The sequence below is a fragment of the Oncorhynchus gorbuscha genome, unplaced genomic scaffold, assembly GCF_021184085.1.
Source record: "Oncorhynchus gorbuscha isolate QuinsamMale2020 ecotype Even-year unplaced genomic scaffold, OgorEven_v1.0 Un_scaffold_2121, whole genome shotgun sequence".
In the NCBI taxonomy this organism is placed as follows: domain Eukaryota; kingdom Metazoa; phylum Chordata; class Actinopteri; order Salmoniformes; family Salmonidae; genus Oncorhynchus; species Oncorhynchus gorbuscha.
The window spans coordinates 13,993-25,000 of NW_025746710.1; the positions used below are offsets into that span (position 1 = coordinate 13,993).

The 11,008-nt window shown below is 41.1% G+C and overlaps 1 protein-coding gene across 1 annotated transcript in view; it reads left to right on the top strand.

The window, feature by feature from the left end:
- Positions 1-2,621: 2,621 nt before the first annotated feature.
- LOC124025009 (tetraspanin-18-like) overlaps positions 2,622-11,008 on the top strand; it is a gene marked incomplete at its 5' end in the record, with an annotated part of 12,804 nt that continues 4,417 nt past the window's right edge. Inside the window, 3 exons of the mRNA XM_046338711.1 lie at positions 2,622-2,816; positions 9,021-9,095; positions 9,518-9,616. Coding sequence (XP_046194667.1) covers positions 2,622-2,816; positions 9,021-9,095; positions 9,518-9,616 — 369 coding nt within the window. The remainder of the gene's footprint in view (positions 2,817-9,020; positions 9,096-9,517; positions 9,617-11,008) is intronic.

Genomic DNA, 11,008 nt, shown 5'->3' on the forward strand with positions numbered 1-11,008 from the left:
ATGTTCTGATGTTCTGCTGTCTGATGTTCTGCTGTCTGTTGTTCTGATGTTCTGTTGTCTGATGTTCTGCTGTCTGATGTTCTGCTGTCTGATGTTCTGCTGTCTGATGTTCTACTGTCTGATGTTCTGTTGTCTGATGTTCTGCTGTCTGATGTTCTGTTGTCTGATGTCCTGATGTTCTACTGTCTGATGTTCTGTTGTCTGATGTTCTGCTGTCTGATGTTCTGCTGTCTGATGTTCTGCTGTCTGATGTTCTACTGTCTGATGTTCTGTTGTCTGATGTTCTGCTGTCTGATGTTCTGTTGTCTGATGTTCTGTTGTCTGATGTCCTGATGTTCTACTGTCTGATGTTCTACTGTCTGATGTTCTGCTGTCTGTTGTTCTGCTGTCTGATGTTCTGCTGTCTGATGTTCTGCTGTCTGATGTTCTGTTGTCTGATGTTCTGCTGTCTGATGTTCTGCTGTCTGATGTTCTGTTGTCTGATGTTCTGCTGTCTGTTGTTCTGCTGTCTGATGTTCTGTTGTCTGATGTTCTGCTGTCTGATGTTCTGTTGTCTGTTGTTCTGCTGTCTGATGTTCTACTGTCTGATGTTCTGTTGTCTGATGTTCTGCTGTCTGATGTTCTGCTGTCTGATGTTCTACTGTCTGATGTCCTGATGTTCTACTGTCTGATGTTCTGCTGTCTGATGTTCTGCTGTCTGATGTTCTGCTGTCTGATGTTCTACTGTCTGATGTCCTGATGTTCTACTGTCTGATGTTCTGCTGTCTGATGTTCTGCTGTCTGATGTTCTACTGTCTGATGTCCTGATGTTCTACTGTCTGATGTCCTGATGTTCTACTGTCTGATGTTCTGCTGTCTGATGTTCTGTTGTTCTGCTGTCTGGTGTTCTGCTGTCTGATGTTCTGCTGTCTGATGTTCTGTTGTCTGATGTTCTGCTGTCTGATGTTCTGCTGTCTGATGTTCTACTGTCTGTTGTTCTGCTGTCTGATGTTCTGCTGTCTGATGTTCTATTGTCTGATGTTGTGCTGTCTGATGTTCTACTGTCTGTTGTTCTACTGTCTGATGTTCTGCTATCTGATGTTCTGCTGTCTGATGTTCTGTTGTCTGATGTTCTACTGTCTGATGTTCAGCTGTCTGATGTTCTACTGTCTGATGTCCTGATGTTCTACTGTCTGATGTTCTACTGTCTGATGTTCTACTGTCTGATGTTCTGCTGTCTGATGTTCTACTGTCTGATGTTCTACTGTCTGATGTTCTCCTGTCTGATGTTCTGCTGTCTGATGTTCTACTGTCTGATGTTCTACTGTCTGATGTTCTGCTGTCTGATGTTCTGCTGTCTGATGTCCTGATGTTCTGCTGTCTGATGTTCTGCTGTCTGATGTTCTGCTGTCTGATGTTCTACTGTCTGATGGCTTGATGTTCTACTGTCTGATGTTCTGCTGTCTGATGTTCTGCTGTCTGATGTTCTACTGTCTGATGTTCTACTGTCTGATGTTCTGCTGTCTGATGTTCTGCTGTCTGATGTTCTGCTGTCTGATGTTCTGCTGTCTGATGTTCTGCTGTCTGATGTTCTGCTGTCTGATGTTCTACTGTCTGATGTTCTACTGTCTGATGTTCTGCTGTCTGATGTTCTGCTGTCTGATGTTCTGCTGTCTGATGTTCTACTGTCTGATGTTCTGCTGTCTGATGTTCTGCTGTCTGATGTTCTGCTGTCTGATGTTCTGCTGTCTGATGTTCTGTCTGGTGTTCTGATGTTCTGCTGTCTGATGTTCTGCTGTCTGATGTTCTGCTGTCTGGTGTTCTGCTGTCTGGTGTTCTGATGTTCTGCTGTCTGATGTTCTGCTGTCTGATGTTCTGCTGTCTGGTGTTCTGATGTTCTGTTGTCTGATGTTCTGCTGTCTAATGTTCTTTTGTCTGATGTTCTACTGTCTGATGTTCTGCTGTCTGATGTTCTGCTGTCTGATGTTCTGCTGTCTGATATTCTGCTGTCTGATGTTCTACTGTCTGATGTTCTGCTGTCTGATATTCTGCTGTCTGATGTTCTACTGTCTGATGTTCTGCTGTCTGATGTTCTACTGTCTGATGTTCTGCTGTCTGATGTTCTACTGTCTGATGTTCTGCTGTCTGATGTTCTGCTGTCTAATGTCCCACTGAACAAAAATAGAAACGCAACATGTAAAGTGTTGGTCTCATGTAACATCAGCTGAAATAAAAAATATCCAGAAATGTTCCATATGCACAAAAGCTTCTTTTTCTCAAATGTTGGGCACAAATTTGTTTACATCCCTGTTAGTGAGCATTTCTCCTCTGCCAAGATTATCCATCCACCTGCCATGCTTGAGTGACAAGCATCATTAACTTGTGCCCACGGTATAGCCTCTCCCAGTTAAATCAGACATCAACTTCCTACTATACTTCCTTCTTCCTCGCTATACTCTGTTATGATTGGCTGCCTGTGTGTCTCTCTTATTCTGATTGGCTCCTCTGTGTGTGTGTGTGTGTGTGTGTGTGTGTGTGTGTGTGTGTGTGTGTGTGTGTGTGTGTGTGTGTGTGTGTGTGTGTGTGTGTGTGTGTGTGTGTGTGTGTGTGTGTGTGTGTGTGTGTGTGTGTGTGTGGTCCAGTTAGGAGGCTCCTTCCTGCTTGGTGTTGGTGTGTGGGTACTGGTGGACCCTATGGGCTTCAGGGAGATCGTAGCAGCCAACCCTCTGCTCTTCACTGGGGTTTACATCATCCTGGCCATGGGAGCAATGCTCTTCCTCCTCGGCTTCCTGGGCTGCTGCGGAGCCATCCGGGAGAACAAGTGTCTACTGCTCTTTGTAAGTTCAGTGTGTTATAAAAGTGCTAGAAACATTACTGGGCTGCTACTCTTATCTAGTTATCTACTCTACTCTATGTCTGGTTAGTTATCTACTCTACATTATGTCTGGTTAGTTATCTACTCTATGTCTGGTTAGTTATCTACTCTACTCTATGTCTGGTTAGTTATCTACTCTATGTCTGGTTAGTTATATTCTCTATGTCTGGTTAGTTATCTACTCTATGTCTGGTTAGTTATCTACTCTATGTCTGGTTAGTTATCTACTCTATGTCTGGTTAGTTATCTACTCTATGTCTGGTTAGTTATCTACTCTACATTATGTCTGGTTAGTTATCTACTCTATGTCTGGTTAGTTATCTACTCTACATTATGTCTGGTTAGTTATCTACTCTACATTATGTCTGGTTAGTTATCTACTCTACATTATGTCTGGTTAGTTATCTACTCTATGTCTGGTTAGTTATCTACTCTACTCTATGTCTGGTTAGTTATCTACTCTATGTCTGGTTAGTTATCTACTCTACATTATGTCTGGTTAGTTATCTACTCTATGTCTGGTTAGTTATCTACTCTACATTATGTCTGGTTAATTATCTACTCTACATTATGTCTGGTTAGTTATCTACTCTATGTCTGGTTAGTTATCTACTCTATGTCTGGTTAGTTATCTACTCTACATTATGTCTGGTTAGTTATCTACTCTACATTATGTCTGGTTAGTTATCTACTCTACATTATGTATGGTTAGTTATCTACTCTATGTCTGGTTAGTTATCTACTCTATGTCTGGTTAGTTATCTACTCTATGTCTGGTTAGTTATCTACTCTATGTCTGGTTAGTTATCTACTCTATGTCTGGTTAGTTATCTACTCTATGTCTAGTTAGTTATCTACTCTACTCTATGTCTGGTTAGTTATCTACTCTACTCTATGTCTGGTTAGTTATCTACTCCACATTATGTCTGGTTAGTTATCTACTCCACATTATGTCTGGTTAGTTATCTACTCTATGTCTGGTTAGTTATCTACTCTACATTATGTCTGGTTAGTTATCTACTCTATGTCTGGTTAGTTATCTACTCTACATTATGTCTGGTTAGTTATCTACTCTATGTCTGGTTAGCTATCTACTCTATGTCTGGTTAGTTATCTACTCTACTCTATGTCTGGTTAGTTATCTACTCTACATTATGTCTGGTTAGTTATTTGTAAGTCGCTCTGGATAAGAGCGTCTGCTAAATGACTTAAATGTAAATGTAAATGTACTCTATGTCTGGTTAGTTATATAATCTATGTCTGGTTAGTTATCTACTCTACTCTATGTCTGGTTAGTTATCTACTCTATGTCTGGTTAGTTATCTACTCTATGTCTAGTTAGTTATCTACTCTACTCTATGTCTGGTTAGTTATCTACTCTACTCTATGTCTGGTTAGTTATCTACTCCACATTATGTCTGGTTAGTTATCTACTCCACATTATGTCTGGTTAGTTATCTACTCTATGTCTGGTTAGTTATCTACTCTACATTATGTCTGGTTAGTTATCTACTCTATGTCTGGTTAGTTATCTACTCTACATTATGTCTGGTTAGTTATCTACTCTATGTCTGGTTAGCTATCTACTCTATGTCTGGTTAGTTATCTACTCTACTCTATGTCTGGTTAGTTATCTACTCTACATTATGTCTGGTTAGTTATTTGTAAGTCGCTCTGGATAAGAGCGTCTGCTAAATGACTTAAATGTAAATGTAAATGTACTCTATGTCTGGTTAGTTATATAATCTATGTCTGGTTAGTTATCTACTCTACTCTATGTCTGGTTAGTTATCTACTCTATGTCTGGTTAGTTATCTACTCTACATTATGTCTGGTTAGTTATCTACTCTACATTATGTCTGGTTAGTTATCTACTCTACATTATGTCTGGATAGTTATCTACTCTACATTATGTCTGGTTAGTTATCTACTCTACATTATGTCTGGTTAGTTATCTACTCTATGTCTGGTTAGTTATCTACTCTACATTATGTCTGGTTAGTTATCTACTCTACATTATGTCTGGTTAGTTATCTACTCTATGTCTGGTTAGTTATCTACTCTATGTCTGGTTAGTTATCTACTCTATGTCTGGTTAGTTATCTACTCTATGTCTGGTTAGTTATCTACTCTACTCTATGTCTGGTTAGTTATCTACTCTACTCTATGTCTGGTTAGTTATCTACTCTACATTATGTCTGGTTAGTTATCTACTCTATGTCTGGTTAGTTATCTACTCTACATTATGTCTGGTTAGTTATCTACTCTATGTCTGGTTAGTTATCTACTCTACATTATGTTTGGTTAGTTATCTACTCTATGTCTGGTTAGTTATCTACTCTACTCTATGTCTGGTTAGTTATCTACTCTACTCTATGTCTGGTTAGTTATCTACTCTATGTCTGGTTAGTTATCTACTCTGTCTGGTTAGTTATCTACTCTATGTCTGATTAGTTATCTACTCTATGTCTGGTTAGTTATCTACTATACATTATGTTTGGTTAGTTATCTACTCTACATTATGTCTGGTTAGTTATCTACTCTATGTCTGGTTAGTTATCTACTCTATGTCTAGTTAGTTATCTACTCTACATTATGTCTGGTTAGTTATCTACTCTATGTCTGGTTAGTTATCTACTCTATGTCTGGTTAGTTATCTACTCTACATTATGTCTGGTTAGTTATCTACTCTACATTATGTCTGGATAGTTATCTACTCTATGTCTGGTTAGTTATCTACTCTACATTATGTCTGGTTAGTTATCTACTCTATGTCTGGTTAGTTATCTACTCTACTCTATGTCTGGTTAGTTATCTACTCTACATTATGTCTGGTTAGTTATCTACTCTACATTATGTCTGGTTAGTTATCTACTCTACATTATGTCTGGATAGTTATCTACTCTACATTATGTCTGGTTAGTTATCTACTCTATGTCTGGTTAGTTATCTACTCTACATTATGTCTGGTTAGTTATCTACTCTACATTATGTCTGGTTAGTTATCTACTATACATTATGTCTGGATAGTTATCTACTCTACATTATGTCTGGTTAGTTATCTACTCTACATTATGTCTGGTTAGTTATCTACTCTATGTCTGGTTAGTTATCTACTCTATGTCTGGTTAGTTATCTACTCTACATTATGTCTGGTTAGTTATCTACTCTATGTCTGGTTAGTTATCTACTCTACATTATGTCTGGTTAGTTATCTACTCTACATTATGTCTGGTTAGTTATCTACTCTACATTATGTCTGGTTAGTTATCTACTCTATGTCTGGATAGTTATCTACTCTATGTCTGGTTAGTTATCTACTCTATGTCTGGTTAGTTATCTACTCTATGTCTGGTTAGTTATCTACTCTACTCTATGTCTGGTTAGTTATCTACTCTATGTCTGGTTAGTTATCTACTCTATGTCTGGTTAGTTATCTACTCTACATTATGTCTGGTTAGTTATCTACTCTATGTCTGGTTAGTTATCTACTCTATGTCTGGTTAGTTATCTACTCTATGTCTGGTTAGTTATCTACTCTACTCTATGTCTGGTTAGTTATCTACTCTATGTCTGGTTAGTTATCTACTCTACTCTATGTCTGGTTAGTTATCTACTCTATGTCTGGTTAGTTATCTACTCTATGTCTGGTTAGTTATCTACTCTACATTATGTCTGGTTAATTATCTACTCTATGTCTGGTTAGTTATCTACTCTACATTATGTCTGGTTAGTTATCTACTCTACATTATGTCTGGTTAGTTATCTACTCTACATTATGTCTGGTTAGTTATCTACTCTACATTATGTCTGGTTAGTTATCTACTCTACATTCTGTCTGGTTATTTATCTACTCTATGTCTGGTTAGTTATCTACTCTATGTCTGGTTAGTTATCTACTCTACATTATGTCTGGTTAGTTATCTACTCTACATTATGTCTGGTTAGTTATCTACTCTATGTCTGGTTAGTTATCTACTCTATGTCTGGTTAGTTATCTACTCTATGTTTGGTTAGTTATCTACTCTACATTCTGTCTGGTTAGTTATCTACTCTATGTCTGGTTAGTTATCTACTCTATGTCTGGTTAGTTATCTACTCTATGTCTGGTTAGTTATCTACTCTATGTCTGGTTAGTTATCATTATGTCTGGTTAGTTATCTACTCTACATTATGTCTGGTTAGTTATCTACTCTATGTTTGGTTAGTTATCTACTCTACATTATGTCTGGTTAGTTATCTACTCTACATTATGTCTGGTTAGTTATCTACTCTACATTCTGTCTGGTTAGTTATCTACTCTACATTATGTCTGGTTAGTTATCTACTCTGTGTCTGGTTAGTTATCTACTCTATGTCTGGTTAATTATCTACTCTATGTTTGGTTAGTTATCTACTCTACATTATGTCTGGTTAGTTATCTACTCTACATTATGTCTGGTTAGTTATCTACTCTACATTCTGTCTGGTTAGTTATCTACTCTACATTATGTCTGGTTAGTTATCTACTCTGTGTCTGGTTAGTTATCTACTCTATGTCTGGTTAGTTATCTACTCTATGTTTGGTTAGTTATCTACTCTATGTTTGGTTAGTTATCTACTCTACATTATGTCTGGTTAGTTATCTACTCTACATTATGTCTGGTTAGTTATCTACTCTACATTATGTCTGGTTAGTTATCTACTCTACATTATGTCTGGTTAGTTATCTACTCTGTGTCTGGTTAGTTATCTACTCTATGTCTGGTTAGTTATCTACTCTATGTTTGGTTAGTTATCTACTCTACATTATGTCTGGTTAGTTATCTACTCTACTCTATGTCTGGTTAGTTATCTACTCTATGTCTGGTTAGTTATCTACTCTACTCTATGTCTGGTTAGTTATCTACTCTATGTCTGGTTAGTTATCTACTCTACTCTATGTCTGGTTAGTTATCTACTCTATGTCTGGTTAGTTATCTACTCTATGTCTGGTTAGTTATCTACTCTATGTCTGGTTAGTTATCTACTCTATGTTTGGTTAGTTATCTACTCTACTCTACATTATGTCTGGTTAGTTATCTACTCTACATTCTGTCTGGTTAGTTATCTACTCTGTCTGGTTAGTTATCTACATTATGTCTGGTTAGTTATCTATTATGTTTGGTTGTCTGGTTAGTTATCTACTCTATGTTTGGTTAGTTATCTACTCTACATTATGTTCGGTTAGTTATCTACTCTACATTATGTCTGGTTAGTTACCTACTCTACATTATGTCTGGTTAGTTATCTACTCTACATTATGTCTGGTTAGTTACCTACTCTACATTATGTTTGGATAGTTATCTACTCTACATTATGTCTGGTTAGTTATCTACTCTACATTATGTCTGGTTAGTTACCTACTCTACATTATGTTTGGTTTAGCGCTCTTGGCTTGTCAGCATGTAGAATTACAGAAAGTAGTGCTGGTAATTGGATATCGCTGATAAACTGCGTGAAAACCAATCAGGTGACAACTAAGCTGTGTGAAAACCAATCAGGTGACAACTAAGCTGTGTGAAAACCAATCAGGTGACAACTAAGCTGTGTGAAAACCAATCAGGTGACAACTAAGCTGTGTGAAAACCAATCAGGTGACAACTAAGCTGTGTTAAAACCAATCAGGTGACAACTAAGCTGTGTGAAAACCAATCAGGTGACAACTATTTCCCTCCTGAACCTTCACCCCGTCTACACTAATCATTATGGTTGGCTATAAGATGTCTCAGCTGGTACCTTGATGCTGTAAAAAGCTGGGGTTATTCAGGTAGTACAACGATATGAGAAATAGTGCCACCTAGTGGACTAAATTATGGTGTGTTAATTATTGGTCACTGAAACGGAAGAGGAGATCTTTGACTTATTTTTATTATTATTTTTTATTTTACCTTTATTTAACTTGGCAAGTCAGTTAAGAACACATTCTTATTTTACAATGATGGCCTACCGGGGAACAGTGGGTTAACTGCCTCGTTCAGGGAGCAGGACGACAGATTTGTACCTTGTCAGCTTGGGGATTCGATCTCTCTGTCTGTATATTGAGTTTTATTTATGAGGTCCCAGAGTTAGCAGCCATTTTTACCTAAAGTGTTTAGTGAATGGAGTCACTATTCTGATTGTCCCTCTTCTCTCTCCCTCTCCTCAGTTCTTCCTGCTCATCCTGGTCATCTTCCTGGCAGAGTTAGCAGCAGCCATCTTGGCCTTCGTATTCCGGGAGCATGTGAGTGTTTCTCGGTTTCTCTCTCTGATTGGAATCCGATAACCTCATCAGGATGTTACGCCCATATTAGGACAGGGTGGACTTACACTATCAGGCATCAGTCCCAGATATGACGACCGTGAGGGATGCCTTTTACAGGGGTTGCTACGGTAATGGGGTTGTCAAAACAAGCCTGTCGTGGAGACTTTTTAACTGAAAGTGCTTGGAGGAATCAGCTACAACAGGGAAACAGTACCGTGGCGTTGCTACGGTAATGGGGTTGTCCAAGCAAACGAACTCACCGTAAAGCACCTGGTAACGATTCTCAATTAGAATTCTTGCCAAAGGGTTATCGAGACCGTTAGAGGTTGCCGTGTTTTTTTTAAAGGACGTCGTAAACTGTTCGTTAGAATCCTAAAGACACTATTCTCTTTATTGTGCAGCTCACCAGAGAGAAGTTTACCAGAGATCTGAGGAGACACTACCAGGGACACAACAACACGGACGTCTTCACCTCCACGTGGAACGCCCTCATGACCACCGTAAGAGTCCGTCAGGGTCCAGTCAGGGTCCGGTCAGGGTCCGGTCAGGGTCCAGTCAGGGTCCGGTCAGGGTCAGGTCAGGGTCAGGTCAGGGTCCGGTCAGGGTCCGGTCAGGGTCCGGGTCCGGTCAGGGTCAGGTCAGGGTCCGGTCAGGGTCCGGTCAGGGTCCGGTCAGGGTCCGGTCAGGGTCAGGGTCCGGTCAGGGTCCGGTCAGGGTCAGGGTCAGGGTCAGGGTCCGGTCAGGGTCAGGGTCCGGTCAGGGTCCGGTCAGGGTCAGGGTCCGGTCAGGGTCCGGTCAGGGTCAGGGTCCGGTCAGGGTCCGGTCAGGGTCAGGGTCCGGTCAGGGTCCGGTCAGGGTCAGGGTCCGGTCAGGGTCCGGTCAGGGTCAGGGTCCGGTCAGGGTCACGGTCCGGTCAGGGTCCGGTCAGGGTCAGGGTCCGGTCAGGGTCCGGTCAGGGTCCGGGTCCGGTCAGGGTTCCGGTCGGGGTCAGGGTCCGGTCAGGGTCCGGTCGGGGTCAGGGTCCGGTCAGGGTCAGGTCAGGGTCAGGGTCTGGTCAGGGTCCGGTCAGGGTCCGGGTCAGGGTCCGGGTCAGGGTCTGGTCAGGGTCAGGGTCCGGTCAGGGTCCGGACAGGGTTCGGGTCCGGGTCCGGTCAGGGTCAGGGTCCGGTCAGGGTCCGGGTCAGGGTCAGGTCGGGGTCAGGGTCGGGTCAGGGTCAGTGTCAGGGTCAGTGTCAGGGTCCGGGTCAGGGTCCGGTCAGGGTCAGGGTCCGGTCAGGGTTCGGTCAGGGTCCGGTCAGGGTCCGGGTCCGGTCAGGGTCCGGTCAGGGTCCGGGTCCGGGTCCGGTCCGGGTCCGGGTCAGGGTCCGGGTCAGGGTCCGGTCAGGGTCCGGTCAGGGTCAGGGTCCGGGTCAGGGTCCGGTTAGGGTCCGGTCAGGGTCCGCGGCTCCAGAGACAGTCCACTCTGTCTATTATTACTATCAGCCTAATTTCTGTCTGTATAAAACATCACTATACAGTACTAATCTACCATGTCTCTCTGTCTGTATACAGTACTAATCTACCATGTCTCTCTGTCTGTATACAGTACTAATCTACCACGTCTCTCTGTCTGTATACAGTACTAATCTACCATGTCTCTCTGTCTGTATACAGTACTAATCTACCATGTCTCTCTGTCTGTATACAGTACTAATCTACCACGTCTCTCTGTCTGTATACAGTACTAATCTACCATGTCTCTCTGTCTGTATACAGTACTAATCTACCATGTCTCTCTGTCTGTATACAGTACTAATCTACCACAGTCTAATCTCTGTCTGTATACAGTACTAATAATCTACCATGTCTCTCTGTCTGTATACAGTACTAATCTACCATGTCTCTCTGTCTGT